The sequence below is a fragment of the Oncorhynchus kisutch genome, linkage group LG15 (assembly GCF_002021735.2).
Source record: "Oncorhynchus kisutch isolate 150728-3 linkage group LG15, Okis_V2, whole genome shotgun sequence".
Lineage (NCBI taxonomy): Eukaryota > Metazoa > Chordata > Actinopteri > Salmoniformes > Salmonidae > Oncorhynchus > Oncorhynchus kisutch.
The window spans coordinates 67302822-67321485 of record NC_034188.2 but is presented as its reverse complement, the minus strand read 5'-3'; the positions used below and the strand labels follow the sequence as shown (position 1 = coordinate 67321485).

The window sequence follows — 18664 nt, the reverse complement described above, 5'->3', positions numbered from 1 at the left end:
TATTATGAGCCGTCCTCCCCTCAGCAGCCTCCACTGGCTGTACATGTATGGTTACACAATACCTGGAATTACGCTAGCAGTCAGAACCTGTCGCCCCTAGCTGTCTCTAATCACACACATGCACCTATTTATACTTACATCATTTAATTAGGCCGCAGCCAAGCAAAGTGATACATGCCATCAATCTTAATCAATAAATTAGCCAACTAAACAAGCCATGCACTGACACTCATTCACTATCCATTTCCACACTGTGCTAATTACACTTAAACATGGCATTGCAAATGAAAATGGAACGTTTAAAAAGAACTAACAGCATCTTAATATGTGGACAACTACAAATACCTAGGTGTCTGGTTAGACTGTAAACTCTCCTTCCAGAATCACATTAAGCATCTCCAATCCAAAATTACATTTTGAATCGGCTTCCTATTTCACAACAAAGCCTCCTTCACTCATGCCGCCAAACATACCCTTGAAAAACTGACTATCCTACCGATCCTTGACTTCGGCGATGCCATTTACAAAATAGCCCCCAACACTGTACTCAGCAAACTGGATGTTGTCTATCACAGTGCCATCCAATTTATCAGCAAAGCCCCATATACTACCCACCACTGTGACCTGTATGCCCTCGTTGGCTGGCCCTCACTACATATCCGTTGCCAAACCCACTCCAGGTCATCTATAAGTCTTTGCTAGGTAAAGCCCCGCCTTATCTCAGTTCACTGGTCACCATAGCAACACCCACCTGTAGCACGCACTCCAGCAGGTATATTTCACTGGTCATCCTCAAAGCCAACACTTCCTTTGCCCGCATTTCCTTCCAGTTCTCTGCTGCCAATGACTTAGAGATGTGTAGTGTAGAGTACTTAGAGATGTAGTGTAGAGAACTTAGAGATGTAGTGTAGAGAACTTAGAGATGTAGTGTAGAGAACTTAGAGATGTAGAGTGTAGAGAACTTAGAGATGTAGAGTGTAGTGTAGAGAACCTAGAGATGTAGAGTGTAGTGTAGAGAACATAGAGATGTAGAGTGTAGTGTAGAGAACCTAGAGATGTAGAGTGTAGTGTAGAGAACATAGAGATGTAGAGTGTAGTGTAGAGAACCTAGAGATGTAGAGTGTAGAGAACTTAGAGATGTAGAGTGTAGAGAACCTAGAGATGTAGAGTGTAGTGTAGAGAACCTAGAGATGTAGAGCGTAGAGAACTTAGAGATGTAGAGTATAGTGTAGAGACCTTAGAGATGTAGAGTATAGTGTAGAGAACTTAGAGATGTGTAGTGTAGAGAACATAGAGATGTAGAGGATAGTGTAGAGACCTTAGAGATGTAGAGGATAGTGTAGAGAACATAGAGATGTAGAGTGTAGTGTAGAGTGTAGTGTAGAGACCTTAGAGATGTAGAGGATAGTGTAGAGAACATAGAGATGTAGAGTGTAGTGTAGAGTGTAGTGTAGAGAACATAGAGATGTAGAGTGTAGTGTAGAGAACATAGAGATGTAGAGTGTAGTGTAGAGATGATAAAACACATTTATAACATATTAAATGATCAGACATTTAACACAAGACGGGGTGTTACATTTTCATGATCCTGTGGCTAATGGAGAGAAATGTCTGAGGTTAAAACATTTCCATTAAAGCTTGAATAATGCTGCTGACCTTTAGCTGGGATCACTTCAAATAATGGGAAAAGGCTGCTGTGACAGGATTATAAAGACAGAATGCTACATGCTAATAAATTAGGTCCTGTTCTTGAACATGCCTATCAATTTCTCAAATCAATGTCAACATCTAAAGGCTGTGTCTGATATCTTAACATGTGTGGAGTTGAGCTATGAAAAAAATACTAATTCAATCAGGATCACTAACAACTACAGTACATCACTCACCACCACATCACAGCTAATTTCGATTAAATACACTGCTCAGCTTAAATTGAGAGACCAAGGGGGGTACAATATTTAAGAAATATCAAAAGCTCTGGATCTAGAAGCTGAGTTGAATAGAGGATTTTGAAGCAAAGTTGAAGTACAAATAGAAAAACTATATTCACACCAGAAGTAACAGTGCAGGGCCAAGGGAATGGCTACAGTCACAGCACAGAGTAGGGAAAGGATGGTAGCCACCTTTATGGGTTGAACCGTGTTAAAAGTTCTTGACAACAGAAATATCAGGTAAAAGACGATACAGCCCATTTAACATTGATATATTTTTATTAAGACAAGTACTCTTCAGATTTTTTTTGTAAAAATGTTTTATGAACCAATACAAAATATGTATGGGAACATGAGGAAACCTTTCTTTACTACACAGAAATGTTGCCCAGGTACAGAGAGACTAAAGATTTGACCTCAAAACAACTAACTGGGGCAATGAACAACCAAAACGTTCTAGGCATCAAAAATGTTCTCCATCCAAACATCAAAGAAATGTTGGGGGTTAATCAGAAAACTTAACCACTGCAAATATACGACCTATTGTTTGAAAACATCTGAAAATGTGACTGACACGCATCCTACTCAGGATGTTAATACACCATTAGAGAGTATCTAATGCTAGCTAAGGCTCTATTCAATCTGTATTGCAGAAGTTCAGCGTTACAGCATGATTGAAATTGAAAGGGAACGTTCCTGCGTTTAGCGGAGACTGCATTCACTGTAAACGATGTATATGTCAACTCAATCGGAAATGACCTTTACATTAATATTGCACAATCTGTAACAATACAGATTGAATAGAGCCCGTAGTCTCCATTTTGTTTGGTGATTACTTGTTCTTTATGTCTGGGGAAAAAACAGACGATACATTTTACTGTGGATATAAGGTTTTATAAATAACAACCCTTGTATTTTAGTGGACACCGACTGTACAAGTGATATTGTCTGATTAACAACTCTAGTTCTTTCATTGTGAACTAGGTCTATACAAAATAATACGTAACATTTAACAGTGCACCATATATTAAGAACACAACATATACAACTGAGAAAAAAAGATATATCTTGTGATTTTATAACTTTCTGAAATGTGTAGTATTCTTGGGGGGGCATTCGCTTTGCATTTCACCTGAGATGCAAAACACAAGATTCAACATGAACCTGAGAAAGTGGAAACACATGGACTACATATCAAATACACTCAGTGGCCAGTTTATTAGGTACAGTCTTCTAGTACTGGGTCGGACCCCCCTTTGCATTCATATCAGCCTGAATTCTTCGGGGCATGGAAACGTTGTTCAATTGGTATCAAGGGACTGAACGTGTGCCAGGAAAGCATTCTGCACACCATTACACCCCCGCCACCAGCTGTACCATTGACACCAGGCAGGTCGGGCCGTGGACTCATGCTGCTTACACCAAATACTGACTTTGCTATTAGGAACCTGGATATGCAATGTTTTTCTACTCCTCAATTGTCTAGTGTTGTTGATCGAGTGCCCACTGGAGCCACTTCCTCTTGTTTTTAGCTGACAGGAGTGGAAATCGTTGTGGTCGTCTACTGGTCGTCTACTGCAATAGCCCATCCGTGACAAGGACCGACAAGTTGTGCATTCTGAGATGCCGTTCTGCAAACCACTTTTTAAAAAACCTTTATTTAACTAGGCAAGTCAGTTAAGAACAAATTCTTATTTACAAAGACGGCCTACCACTGTTGTACTGCACCGCTATTTTCCTGTTTGTATCTCCCCTGTTATAGCTTGCATGATTCATGCCATTCTCCTTCGACCTCTCATCAACAAGCTGTTTTTGTCGACAGGACTGCCGCTGACTGAATGTTTTTTGTTTGTCTCACCATTCTCTGTAAACCCTAGACATGCGTGAAACGCCCAGGAGGCCAGCCGTTTCTGAAATACATACCACGCTCAAAGTGGCTTAGGTCAGTCGTTTTTCTCCTTCTAACGTTCAATCGAACAGTAACTGAATGTCTCGATGCCTGTCTGCCTGCTTTATATAGCAAGCCACGGCCACGTGACTCACTATATGTAGGAGCAAAACCATTTTCGTGAACGGGTGGCGTACCCAATAAACTGGCCACTGAGTGTATACTGAAAACAAAAACAACACTTCATATGAATCTCTACAGCGATCACTTCAATTGTATCCAGAATAAACATTGATGATTAACAAAACAAAAGCGAGTTCAGAACTAATCGATAAGCTATGAGATGAATATTGATTTGCACATTTCTATGTGTTATACTGGTATCGGTTATGTTCTGCATCACACTCAAGCAATTCAATTAAATAAACATCAGATTTCCAGGACTGTTTCGCTTGTTTTACCTTTCCTAAAAGTGTGGTGAGCCTTGACCACAACTACAGTACATACCTAATACAATAACGATACAAATACAACCAAAATGTACCTTGTAAATAAATTAAATCAACTATTTCGGCTACCTTATAAATTGTCAACGGACAGAAATAGATCACCCGTAAATAAAATAATTAATACTACTTAGCTTGTTTGTTATGGGGAGCTGTTTTTCAATAGAAGCTGCCATATCATTCAGTTACGATTCCAATTATTTATCCAACCTGAAAATAACTCCAGCTTGTTATTCCAGTTCTTAGTACTGTCTGATTTATGAGTTACATGTGAGTAGAGAGTAAGACCACCACTACTGGTGTAAGGTAGCACGAGATTCATATACTAAGATATATTATGACACTGTTGACACCGTACTGTATACCCTTTAAATAAAGGAAGGCACTGAATGTAGTCCTTCACTCTTTTTTTCCATCACCATTATGACATATTTAAAAGCAAAGTAAGGCAGTGGCTGTCCGTTTTTTATGAATGTATTTGGAGTTGTTTTGCAAGTCACACCGCTATATCCAATAAATCCACTGACTAATGTACCGTGGAAAGATAAAAGCAGGAACTTCAGTATGCATTACAGGGATTCCACAGCAATCTGTACAATTACTTTAAAAGCGGAAACATGGCAGAAATGGAAACCATGCTACTCATTCCCCATTCACAACTTCTAGGGGATCTTCAATAACTCAGGACTCACAGACACCATTAGGAATGCTCATTGAGCAATAACCATTAGTGTTCTGTTACATTTCTAATTTGAAAACAAAACATTAAGTAATGCGACAATTATATAAAAGTGTGTCCTAATATCCATAAAATATACAACGGCAGTCCAAATAATACATACAGAATTGTGTACTAGCTAATGTTTGAAAAATAGAGACAGAAGAGTTTTTAATTAGACATCATTACAATTAAAACATCTTCAATCTAAAGTATAAGTAACATATTTTCTTCCCTTTTCATACTGAGATACAGTATATTCCTCTCAATAGCTACCTTAGCCAACAGACTAGTTAAAGGAAGGATTGGTTCGCCAGCTGGCAGCCTGTGGCCCGAATTTGGCCCGCGGGTGGTGTTATTTGGCCCCCCAAGTTTTCTGAGCATAAAATTAAAAATAATTAAAATATATATATTTTCGGGGAGGTGGGGGGGGTTCATTTTGGACATAACACTGACTATAAAAATTCCGGGAAATCAGCTTCAAGTGATTTTAATTTAGAAAATTGGATCCCAATTAGCAATGCGGGGGATGATTAGGTGGTCATGATGGAATGTGGCCGGGTTGGGAATTTAACCATGACACTGAGGTGAACACCCCTACTCTTACAATAAATGCCATGGGATTTTGAATGACCACAGAGGCAGGAGACCCGTTTTAACGTCCCATCCAAAAGACGGCCCCCTATGCAGAGCAATGTCCCCATATGTAAACAAAGTTTGAAATGATTATGTTTTAGTGAAATATTATTATTATTATTTATTTTCAGTCTAAAAGTATTTTTTTGAAATTATGTTCCGCCCCCCCAACTATCCGCTCAAGAAGAAATTGGCCCGGGGCTGAATCTAGATGATGATCCCTGGCCTAAGACAGCAATAAAATAGGGTTTGAAGGTCCTTGTAAGGTTTCTAAATATACATTCAATATATTAAATTCAGTATATAATAACACAATTGAACTTGTTTTATCTGTAGAAGAGTATTCTTTCAACTAGAATTGAACCTGTGTTGAAAATACTGGGTAATATATGCAGTGTATTTACACACATGTACAAGCATTACTATTACATTGGTCATTTACTGATCATTAAGGGTATGAGTATGATGACCCAGAGTAAACCATATTGTGACCGTAACCCCACACCTAGTGACCTCATTAAGAGGTTTGAACCTCTTAGCGTAACAGTTAAGACAACACAACTCAACAAGTCTTATGACCATGGCAGCAACTTCAGTCTTTTAACCACAGAATAAAAATAAAAGTGATGTTTCAGGATGTCTGATACAGCAGGAGAGGTCATATTTATGATTGAGTTAAGAGGGACAGTATAGTTTGATATTGATAAGAGTTGTTTACAATAGGTTTCAGCTGGAAATGACTCAAATGTATTGTTGGCTGTTTCTACAGTACACAGCATAGAGAGAGAGAGACACAGAGAGCGAGAGAGAGGGTGCTTCTACAGTTCACAGCATAGAGAGAGAGAGACACAGAGAGCGAGTGAGAGGGTGCTTCTACAGTACACAGCATAGAGAGAGAGAGACACAGAGAGCGAGAGAGAGGGTGCTTCTAAAAGCCTGGTACACAAGCTAAGATGGATCGGCAGGACAACAAGAGAAGAAGTGCTGTGTCATCTCCTCTAAAAGATAACTGCAGCAAAAAGGAACTGGTGGAGTCAACAGGTTTGGGGGGACAACAATTACGAAAGAAATAGAACAAGGCACAAAATTGTCTGTAAAATAATTGAACTGTACAGAATGGGACCCAGCAGTCCAGGAGAGGTTGGATGGGAGAATCCACGACGAAGCAATGAAGCCTCCCACTACTCATCCACTCCAATCTTCCTCTCCTCTTCAATTCTCATCACTCCTCTCCTTTTCTCTTCTCCTTACCCCACCTCTCTTTCCTCCTCAGCTGCACCTTTCGTCCTCCACCTCTCCCCCACCCCTCCGGCCCATTCAGAGTTAGATATAGTGCTCCTACAGGACCCCCCACCATAACACCCCCCTGGCCTCTCATCATTAGATGTAGTACTCCTTCTTCTCTTCCGTGTTGTTGTGTCCCCCCTCTGCATTAATGATGGCCGTGTCTGCATCTGCTGCGTCGTCTGCCCCTTTGGCTTCATGTGTGAAGTAGGTGCCTGCAACGAATAAACACATTCATGAACACCCCTGTTGGACTTAAATGGATGATAATGAATCTCTACAGCTAGTCCACCTCTAGGTCTATGAATGATCAATGATAGTGTACACCAGTTCATCTCAAGCCAGTGGAAGCATTGTAACAGCCAGGGGACCCAGGTGAGCCGTTATACCTTTGTGTCTGGCGAAGTAGCGCCCCAGGACGATGAGTGCACAGAGGATAGCGAACATCACCACGGCAACCACGCCTCCGATGACAGCGTGGTCTATCTTCTGTGGCGCCCCCTCACCAGCTCTGGAGTCTGGAAACAAGCCAATCACAGCTTCTTAAAACAATGATCCCCAGACCCCTTCTTTGAGCCAATCAGAGCTATCAGAGCAGTGACTGCCTTCTGATTAAATCACAGAGCAGGAGACGGGCAGTAGCATAGTAATGTACAGTGTACTCAAAGTCACAAACACTTTTAGAAATCGGGTAACATTTGCAGACAGAAATATAGTGATGAAGCAAGACTACATTTGTCAACTTCTACATAGAACCTACTATAGATGTCCATGGTCAAAGAGTGACCCACTCAGGGAGGTGGCTGTGACTCAATACAGAGTGACAACTGTCGTATTCAATACAATTCCATTAGAGCTATTCTGTTGAAGGTGTCTTGTTCAACAATGAAGGACAACAATGCATTGTACAACGTGAAGCAGTGGAGTGTTTTCAGTTCAAATCAACATTCAAATCTATGATTAACCTCCTCCCACTCAGTCACACCTTCTCTTCCCTTCCTACTGTGGCTGTATGGGCTGTAGAACAGAACAGAACAGAATAGCCCACTTCATTGCAGTTTCATTACTTTTTCTGCATACAGTTGAATTGCACTTCTGAATGATATGATTCAAACTACCAAATGCAAGTTTAATGTATATATGTATGTGTGACATAATGACCACTTCAGACCCCATGGCCATTCAACCTGATACTGCACTGCCGTGAATGAGGCCTCAATCTTTGCCTATCTTTATCTATGTCATTTATAAGTGTCATTGTCTGTGTGTGGCAATGGACATTCACAGCAGGATATGTACCATGTCAATGCATTTGTTCTCTCCGCTTTAAAATAGAATGAAATCTGGCGAACTCCATGACACTGTATCATAATTCCAAATACCTCCTTATTCTGGGAGGCTAGAGCTTCTCCTCTCCAAAAAGTGGTTGTGTAAAATGTTCCGAGACTGTTACATAAAAATGATATACTTGACATACCCCACAATTTAAACAGAAACATTCCAGGGAACTGTAAAATATACTCTGATTTAAGCGGTAATATCAGGAAGTTATAGACCTCAATCATAGAGAGTAGACACAAGCACGTAATAAATCTGGCCCGGTGTGCTGTCCCCTCTCGCAGAAATACATTTCCCTCCCAGGAACCCACAGTGGATCGTTGTCCACTGTTTAGTCCACTGTTTACTGTTTAGTGAGATTTATACATCTGCTAGCTACGAAAGAAAACGGCAAGGCATTAAATCTCCAAACTTTCCGAATTTTTGGCACTTGAGGTCTACAGATTAAGTGTGGGGATCTGTGTCAGTTGAGACTGATGGAGGAGTGAAGAGGAGAGATGAGAGAAGGGTGTTACTTTACTGCCTGAAGGAGAGACTCCATTTCCCATCAGTCCCCTCCAATCATGAACTGAAATTGGATGGTTTTGAATAAAGATTATGATTAGAAGAAAGGACTTTCTTTCTGAATGTGAATGATAAAAGCCTAAAATGTCTGACACATCCTTAACTTGAATAGAGAGTAAAGACACGCTTCATTGGCATTTCCTCTTCAAAATGGACTTACATCCACCAAACAGAGGCAGAGCTCACATACTGTAGACACAGACTAGAGTGTTATTGGCTGCTGCTAGTTGTATCTCAGGCAGGATGAGCTGAGCTGAGCAGAGCATAGCTGTTTGTTTCCAGTATCAGGGACATCTGGTAGCACAGCACAGCACAGCATGCTCCCTGAGGAGAGGGAAGGGCCCATGCTCCATGCTAATGAACATCAACACGCTAAATGGACTGAGCCGAGGAGCCTTGTCATGTCCCCTCCCTCCATCGCCCTGCCCCCCCCCCTGTCTGGAGTCATTCAATGGTTCTGCCTTTTAGTTCAGAACCACATTAGCGGCCCTTTATGGCCTTACACGTAAACTAAATTTAATTTTGTAAACTAAATATGGATTTGCTCTAATATTCAGCCTTTACCTCCCACATAGTCCTGCTATTGGCTGGAGAGCTGTGACATGCCCACACCTCGGTCCTGACAGGATGTGGCTGGGGAGCTATGACATGCCCACACCTCGGTCCTGACAGGATGTGGCTGGGGAGCTGTGACATGCCCACACCTCGGTCCTGACAGGATGTGGCTGGGGAGCTGTTACATGCCCACACCTCGGTCCTGACAGGAATTGGCTGGGGAGCTATGACATGCCCACACCTCGGTCCTGACAGGATGTGGCTGGGGAGCTATGACATGCCCACACCTCGGTCCTGACAGGATGTGGCTGGGGAGCTGTTACATGCCCACACCTCGGTCCTGACAGGATGTGGCTGGGGAGCTATGACATGCCTACACCTCGGTCCTGACAGGATGTGGCTGGGGAGCTATGACATGCCCACACCTCGGTCCTGACAGGATGTGGCTGGGGAGCTGTTACATGCCCACACCTCGGTCCTGACAGGAATTGGCTGGGGAGCTATGACATGCCCACACCTCGGTCCTGACAGGATGTGGCTGGGGAGCTATGACATGCCCACACCTCGGTCCTGACAGGATGTGGCTGGGGAGCTATGACATGCCCACACCTTGGTCTTGACAGGATGTGGCTGGGGAGCTGTGACATGCCCACACCTCGGTCCTGACAGGATGTGGCTGGGGGAGCTATGACATGCCCACACCTTGGTCCTGACAAGATGAGGCTGGGGAGCTGTGACATGCCTACACCTCGGTCCTGACAGGATGTGGCTGGGGAGCTGTGACATGCCCACACCTCGGTCCTGACAGGATATGGCTGGGGAGCTGTGACATGCCTACACCTCGGTCCTGACAGGATGTGACTGGGGAGCTGTTACATGCCCACACCTCGGTCCTGACAGGATGTGGCTGGGGAGCTATGACATGCCCACACCTCGGTCCTGACAGGATGTGGCTGGGGAGCTGTGACATGCCCACACCCCGGTCCTGACAGGATGTGGCTGGGGAGCTGTGACATGCCCACACCTCAGTCCTGACAGGACCAGGTGAATTTATGAGGGAATAAAGAGGATTTGTGGCCGATGCCCACGTCGGTCGGCGCAGCACTGAAATGTGCTCTGCTGGAGTGGAGGGGCCAAATGCTTTATGGTTCCCTCTCTCTCTGTGTCTGTTCTGGAATGACTAATTACACATAACCAGGTCACTGGTGGAATACCCTAGCAGCCTCGCACTGACTGACTAACTGACTAGCTGACTAGCTGACTGGCTTAGTGACTGGCTGACTGGCTGACTGGCTTAGTGACTGACTGACTGAGTGAGTGACTGCCTAACTTATTGACTGTTTGACTGACTGAGTGACTGCCTGACTTATTGACTGAATGACTGACTTGGTGATTGACAGACTGACTTTGTGACTGACTGCCTGACTTATTGACCGATTGACTGATTTGGTGACTGAATTGTAACTGGGGATCAGTTGTGTGTATCTCTGTCCCTTGGCTGATTACATGGAATATTGATTTCATTAGTCATACTGGAACACCCTCTTGTGAAAACAGGCAGGCGGTTTGTATGCCCACTGTGGATTTACAGATGTAATTACACACATTTAATTGCAATGCTGACTCTTGTGAATTGATGGAAAAAGCTCATGATATATTAGGCAAGGGGGAAAATTCAATCTCACCCTCAATAGAAATACAGTGCATTTGGAAAGTATTCAGATCCCTTGATTATTTCCACATTTTGTTAGGTTACAGCCTTATTCTAAAATGGATTAAATCAATACAAATCCTCAGCAATCTACACACAATACCCCATAATAACAAAGTGAAATAAGGTTATTTGACATTTTTGCAAATTTATGGAGAAATAAAAAACAGATATACCTTATTTAGGTACAGTAAGTATTCAGAACCTTAGACTATTAGACTCAAAATTGAGCTAAGGTGCATCCTGTTTCCATTGATCATCCTTGAGATGTTTCTACAACCTGCAGTAAATTCAATTGATTGGACATGATTTGGAAAGGCACACACCTGTCTAGATAAGGTCTGATAGTTGACAGTGCATGTCAGAGCAAAAACCAAGCCATGAAGTTGTAGCTCAGGACAGGATCGTATCGAGGCACAGATCTGGGGAAGAGTATCAAAACATTTCTGCAGCATTGAAGGTACCCAAGAACACAGTGGCCTCCATCATTCTTAAATGGAAGAAGTTTGGAACCACCAAGACTCTTCCGAGAGCTGACCGCCCGGCCAAACTGAGCAATCGGAGGAGAAGGGCCTTGGTCAGGGAGGTGACCAAGAACCCGATGGTCACTCTGACAGAGCTCTAGAGTTCCTCTATGGAGATGGGAGAACCTTCCAGAAGGACAACCATCTCTGCAGCACTCCACCAATCAGGCCTTTATGGTAGAGATGGAAGCCACTCCTCAGTAAAAGGCATATGACAGCCCGCTTGGAGTTTGCCAAAAGGCATCTAAAGACTCTCAGACCATGAGAAACAAGATTCTCTGTTCTGATGAAACCAAGATTGAACTATTTGTCCTGAATGCCAACGGTCACATCTGGAGGAAATCTGGCACCATCCCTATGGGGAAGCATGGTGGTGGCAGCATCATGCTCTGGGGATGTTTTTCAGCGGCAGGGACTGGGAGACTAGTCAGGATCGAGGCAAAGATGAACGGAGCAAAGTACTGAGAGATCCTTAAAGGAAACCTGATCCAGAGCGCTCAGGACCTCAGAATGGGGCAAAGGTTCACCTTCCAACAGGACAATGACTCTAAGCACACAGCCAAGACAATGCAGCAGTGACTTCGGGACAAGTCTCTGAATGTCCTTGAGTGTTCCTGCAAAAGATCCCATGGCACTTATCGTAAGAGTAGGGGTGTTAACCCCGGTGTCCTGGCTAAATTCCCAAATCTGGCCCTCAAACCATCACGGTCACCTAATAATCCCCAGTTTACGATTGGCTCATTTAAAAAACAGCCCGGACTTGAACCAGATGAAACATCTCTGGAGAGACCTGAAAGTAGCTGTGCAGCAATGCTCCCCATCCAGCCTGACAGAGCTTGAGAGAATCAGCAGAGAGGAATGAGAGAAACTCCCCAAATACAGATGTGCCAAGCTTGTAATTTCCACTTTTAAATTTCAGACTTGATTTATCAACCCCTACAAAAATGTTAATTGATTATAATCCACTGTACAGGATAAATATGGCAGGCTGGACTGATTTGAATTGAGCCTTAGATTTGAAAGTGTCTTTTAGGGCTGTGAGGTCAATCCTTTATGTGTTGTTTAGAACGGGTGCAACTTTCACTGGGGACGGGGGCTACTCTTTATTTGACTGATGTAGCTAACAAGGTAACAGCTGTTTGACTTAACAGAAAAAAAAATGTATTCTCAGTGCTGAGCTAGTAGTGTAACTGACATGGAACGTTAGCTAATGTCTCATCCCCCCTCGACTGAAGTTCTGTCTGAAGAGAATGAACTAGAGCTAGCTAGTAGCTACCACAGCCTGTTCAGCTCTAGCCTCTAGCTATCTGTCAGGTAGCAGCATCTAACAGCTGGTGTGTGTATGGAAATGTTTTAACAGAAGTAAATTAACTTTGAATGGTAATCAGTGAATGGATACAAAGTTCCATCTTGAGTTGATAGCTAGGTTACAGTCTGGGATCTGGGAATAATGGTAATTTCAATTATTGAACCATTGATTCTACTATTGGATAATATAATGTATATATCTACACACAGGTCATTCTTTGTCATGCCTCATTTGAGCAGGATCAGATGGTGACAGGGGTTTCATCAGGGTCATACATCCAGCGAAGACCAGTCTGTGACGGCTCTGAGGTGTACTTTGCAGATACAACACTGTATTCTCTTTGCAGCAAACAATGGACAAGCAAGAAGCTTCAAAGATTTGAACTATTTTAAGAAAGTCTGACAAACCTCTAAAGTTGAATTCCCGGCGTTATCAAGGGTTTATAGAGGCTTTTCCCGATGACACAAAACATGACAGACAAAAATGTGAAGAAGACCTGGGTAACACTATTGATGAAGATGAAAGCATACAGATATGTTTGAATGTGCAGTCATGTTCATATAAATGTGCAGTCATGTTCAGACATAAATTATTGCAAGTTAAGACCATCCATAGAACATACCAGTGAAAATGAATATCATGCACTCAGAAATGAAAATCCTCTGCTGGAGGTGTAAAACACAAAATGAGATATATTTGCATATGTTATGATCTTGTCAAGGCTGGCTGAATTCAGGCTTCTCCCTGTTTTTGTTTGCTTGGAAATGTTGATACTGGAGTCTGTTATCAGAAGAAACTGTGTAACCTAGCATTTATGGTGGCTAAGAAAAGCATTGCTATTAATTGGAAGGTTGGTTATCCTCCCAGAATGTCACAATGGATGGCAGAAAGTTATGCATCATTAGATTTCATTTATTACAAGATTAAGGGTAAATACTGTGAAACATTCAGAACGTCTGGGTGCCTTATATGAAATACTGTATGACAAAAGGGGTCTGTTGCATATATATATATTTTTTCATGGCACACGAGACAACTGTCTGATTTGCGCCTGTCTGAGTGGCCTAATCCATTGAGGAGGCCGTGGGGATTCCACGGTCCAAGAATATGGGGATTGTGACTCAGATGCACAAGGCACAGCTCTCTCCAGAATGCGCTCTCTCCCGCCATTTCATGGACATTCATTGTTTCTTAACTTCATTGTGTACATTGTTTGCTGTGTCTATGAAATAACATATATGGAATCATGTAGTAACCAAAAACATGTTAAACAAATCCAAATATATCTTATATTTGAGATTCTTCAAAGTAGCCTTGATTACAGCTTTGTACACTGTTGGCATTCTCTCAACCAGCTTCATGAGGTAGTCACCTGGAATGTATTTCAATTAACAGGTGGGCCTTGTTAAAAGCACATTTGTGGAATTTCTTTCCTTCTTAATTGAGCCAGTCAGTTGTGTTGTGACAAGGTAGGGGTGGTATACAGAAGATAGCCCAATTTGGTTAAAGACCAAGTCCATATTATGGCAAGAACAGCTAAAAAAAGCAAACAGAAACGACAGTCCATCATTTCAAGAACCTTGAACATTTCTTTGAGTGCAGTGACAAACACCATCAAGCACTATGATGAAACTGGCTCTCATGAGGACCGCCACAGGAAAGGAAGACCCAGAGTTACCTCTGCTGCAGAGGATAAGTTCATTAGAGTTAACTGCACCTCATATTGCAGCGCAAATAAATGCTTCAAGGACTTTAAGTAACAGACACATCTCAACATCAACTGTTCAGAGGAGACTGTGAATCAGGCCATGGTGGAATTGCTGCAAAGAAACCACTACCAAAGGACACCAATATGAAGAAGAGACTTACTTGGGCCAAGGAACAAGAGCGATGGACATTAGACTGGTGGAAATCTGAGATGTTTTTTATTTTTTAAATTGTACATTTTTGGTTCCAACCGCCATGTCTTTGTGAGAAGCAGAGTAGGTGAACAGATGATCTCCGCATGTGACTTTCCCACCATTAAGCATGGAGAAGGAGATGTAATGGTGCTTTGCTGGTGACACTGTCTGTGATTTATTTAGAATTCAAGGCACACTTAACAAGCGAGGCTACCACAGCATTCTGCAGCGATACGCCATCCCACCTGGTTTGCACTTAGTGGGACTGTCATTTGTTTTTCAACAGGACAATTACCCAAAACGTACCTCCAGTCTGTGTAAGGGCTATTTGACCAAGAAGGAGAGTGATGGAGTGCTGCATCAGATGACCTGGCCTCCACAATAACCCAACCTCAACCCAATTGAGATGGTTTGGGATAAGTTGATGACTGCAGAGTGAAGGAAAATCATCCAACAATTGCTCAGCATATGTGAGAACTCCTTCAAGACTTTTGGAAAAGCATTCCAGGTGAAGCTGGTTGAGAGAATACCAAGAGTGTGCAAATCTGTCATCAAGGCAAAGGGTGGCTCCTTTGAAGAATCAAAAATATAAATATATTTTGATTTGTTTAAACACTTTTTTTGGTTACTACATGATTCCATATATGTTATTTCATAGTTGTTATTCTACAATGTAGAAATAGTAAAAATAATGTAAAAAACCTTGAATGAGTAGGTGTGTCCAAACATTTGACTGGTACTGTATATCACTAGTAGTAACCTACATTTACCATTAATTCCCATAATTTCTAATCTGCAATGTTTGTTAGATTACGGTCATTTCTGTTAATGCATTGAATATATTATTATTACAGTCATTTAACTTCCTCATTGTTGGAGTGGACATGTGTTTTGTAGAACTCACAACCTATGCTACACTTTTGAAAAAAAGTTTTGGTTTATTTCTTTCAATTTCGAGTTTTGTCAATTTATTCAGCGTCTTTGTTTGAAACGCTCCGGTCAATGTTGATTACAAATATAGCAGTTGGACTAGTCTACCTGGCCTGCACACAAATGTAGGCCTATAAATGTGCCCATTTGGGGATGTCTGATAATATTTCTGATTCTCACCACCACTAATGAGCTGTGGAGCTTCTCAATGTAATCTTTCTTCACCTCAAACAGCACATAAATGAAATCAGTTTTTAGAATCCATTGAGAATGACAAAAGTTCCTCAAAGTATTTGAAGAATATTTCCAGCTCTCTCCCTTTCGATAACCACTCGGCAAGAATGTGAAAAATGTAAAGCTCTGATCCAGTGGAAACGTCATAAAATACCTGATTACTTCTAATCCCTTGCACTAATAGCCTACAGCTGTGTCTGTCCCGAGCTCATCGGCGCGGAATATTTAGTTGTTAGTGCGATGCAGAACGCTGTGCCACTCGGGAGGTCGGGCCCAGAATATTTTATACAATGCTTCAAGTTTGCTAGCACGAGTTTCTGGGTGACCCAGTTGATAGTTGATACAATGTTTCAAGTTCGTTGCAGACAGGCCATGTGTAGCCAATGTGATTCATAGGATTTTTTAAAAATCAGGATATTTTCTACCTGCAGGCTGCAATGTTGTTATGTATTGGCTGTATGTAGGCTATTTTTACATAGTTGGCAATGGCAATAAAAGTTACATTTAGATTTGTATAATTTTCATTTCGATTTAGATAGAATGTAGATTTACCACAGGTAATGATTATGAGATACAAATACTTCAAATTGAAATGAAACTGTTCCACGAAAATGTGCATATGAAAATCTAAACTGGCATGAAGATTGGTAGAACTGGTAGGAAAAATTGTTGCTCCAAATGTCAAAGGTTCCTAACTGCTGGTGTAGCCTATTACCGACAACTTCAGGAGCGTAATTCTGTGAAGACCAGCAGCAGCGGGAGAAAGTTATTTTCTTCTGGTTAGGCTATCTTGATCTCTGATTCCCTCTTGAGTAATTTGTGTGATTTAATTATTTAATCAAACAGCCTGCTAGAGATTCTGAACAAAGCAGTGAAGATTCGAAGACTCAACCATGACATTTTATGGAGGTGCGTAAATACAGGTGAAAGACTGATGGCAACACATAAAATCTCTGAATGGAGAGTTGACTGTGAACTCTGGACCATGGGATGTTAGCAAAAATGTAGTTTGGGAAACTTTGGTTTGACAAAACAAGCTTCTCAACTACACACAAAAGGATACTGAATGCTGCCTGCTTCTACCGTGTTCCTTTAAAGTGTTTTTCTGGGGAAGGTCATGGCTAAGGAAAGTGATTGACTAGCTAATGGAAAATATATTCCAGTGCTTTACCCTGCTCTCACAGTAGCAGCTGTACCACATGTTCCGGTGGACAACGTACCCAAGACTCTAACCTCCTCAGAAAGAATATTAGAGGAACTGAGTTCTCTGAACTTCCAATGCCGTATATTGCTACCCTTTGTAGGGTCAGCAGGTAGACAAACTAACACACCACTTCTGGTTAGACATTCTCCTGCTGTGCATGTCAACCTAAGAATGTTGAAAGGGTTCATAATGGGTTTTGAGGAATATTGAATCCATCTGTGCCTGTTTTCCTTTTTTACCTCAAATATTCCCAAACATGATCTTCTAACATTAGCTGCTCAAGATCTGAGAAAAAGTTGTAAAGTTTCCAAGTTAAATATCCATATTTCAAGTTAAAATCAGGCCTATATGAGAAAACCATCTTCATTTAGTATGACACTCTTTGAACATCCTCATCCTTGCACAATACAACCTATACACCCCTGGGGACCAATTAGAGTGGACTATTGTACAGACTAAATTGGAGCTAGTGGCTAATTTTCTCCTCACATAAATGGATTTACTTTTTGTTGCTAAATCAAGAAAGCAAAGCACACCCATTACAAAGGGAACCAATCTGCTAATATGAGTCAACATCATTTGCATATCAAATAAGCATTTAATGTTAAGCCTCAAAGGCTAATGATATACAAGTGTTAAGTGTTTGCATTAAATGTTTGACAAATGACTAAATGTTTTATAAACAATGAATTAACGCACACTAACTAACTGTCTGAATCAGTAGTGTTAAAGCCAGGCTTGATGTGCATTCTGATTCAAGCCTGGCTCTAACACTATTGACTCAGACAGTTAATTTATTGTTAATCCCTATGCAGTGGAAACTGACCTATTGCCTCTACCATTCACCTCTCTTTCACATACAGTATATTTCATAATACACTAGTATGACTTTACTTCAGCCCTAAATCAGTACATTATGATAAGGTGCCATCTGATTTCAAAGGTGCTAAACCATGTGGGTATATGTATCCAAAGGATTCACTCAGTCAAAGCCGTGAACAGCTGAATCATTCACATGTCTTCTTGCTTCTGTCTCAGCACCAGGAGAATCAGCATAATAAAGTCACACTCTGGTCTGCCTGCCTGTCTGCTTGTCCGTCTGCCTGTCTGTCTGCTTGTCTGTCTGTCTGTCTGCAGAGCTATCTTTGGCAGTGCTTCAGCAGCACAATGAGGTGTGCCGAAGTTAGGCACGGTAGAGTTTCAACGTCAGAACGTGGAAGACTTCTCACTTCCACTGTAGCCCATTAACTCAGTGACATATTCAGGCTTCAACACTATTTAGTGACACCATGTAGCCTTGCCTTGGTGTGGTTGGTAACACTTAACATGGCTATATTTTCTAACAGATAGGACTTAGCTCATACAGTAAGATACTGTTAACCATTCTGTTAACCAATAACATGTATTACTGTTTACAATATTGTTACGCAT

General features: G+C 41.7%; 1 protein-coding gene across 5 annotated transcripts in view; it reads right to left on the bottom strand.

The window, feature by feature from the left end:
* Positions 1–2191: 2191 nt before the first annotated feature.
* Positions 2192–18664, bottom strand: part of cadm1b (cell adhesion molecule 1b) — a 154447-nt gene continuing 137974 nt past the window's right edge. For all 5 annotated transcript variants that reach the window (XM_031790890.1, XM_031790892.1, XM_020503316.2 and 2 more), the window contains 2 exons: positions 7353–7481; positions 2192–7178 (listed from right to left, as the gene is read on the bottom strand). In XM_031790890.1, coding sequence (XP_031646750.1) covers positions 7060–7178; positions 7353–7481 — 248 coding nt within the window. In that variant the 3' untranslated portion in view covers positions 2192–7059. The remainder of the gene's footprint in view (positions 7179–7352; positions 7482–18664) is intronic.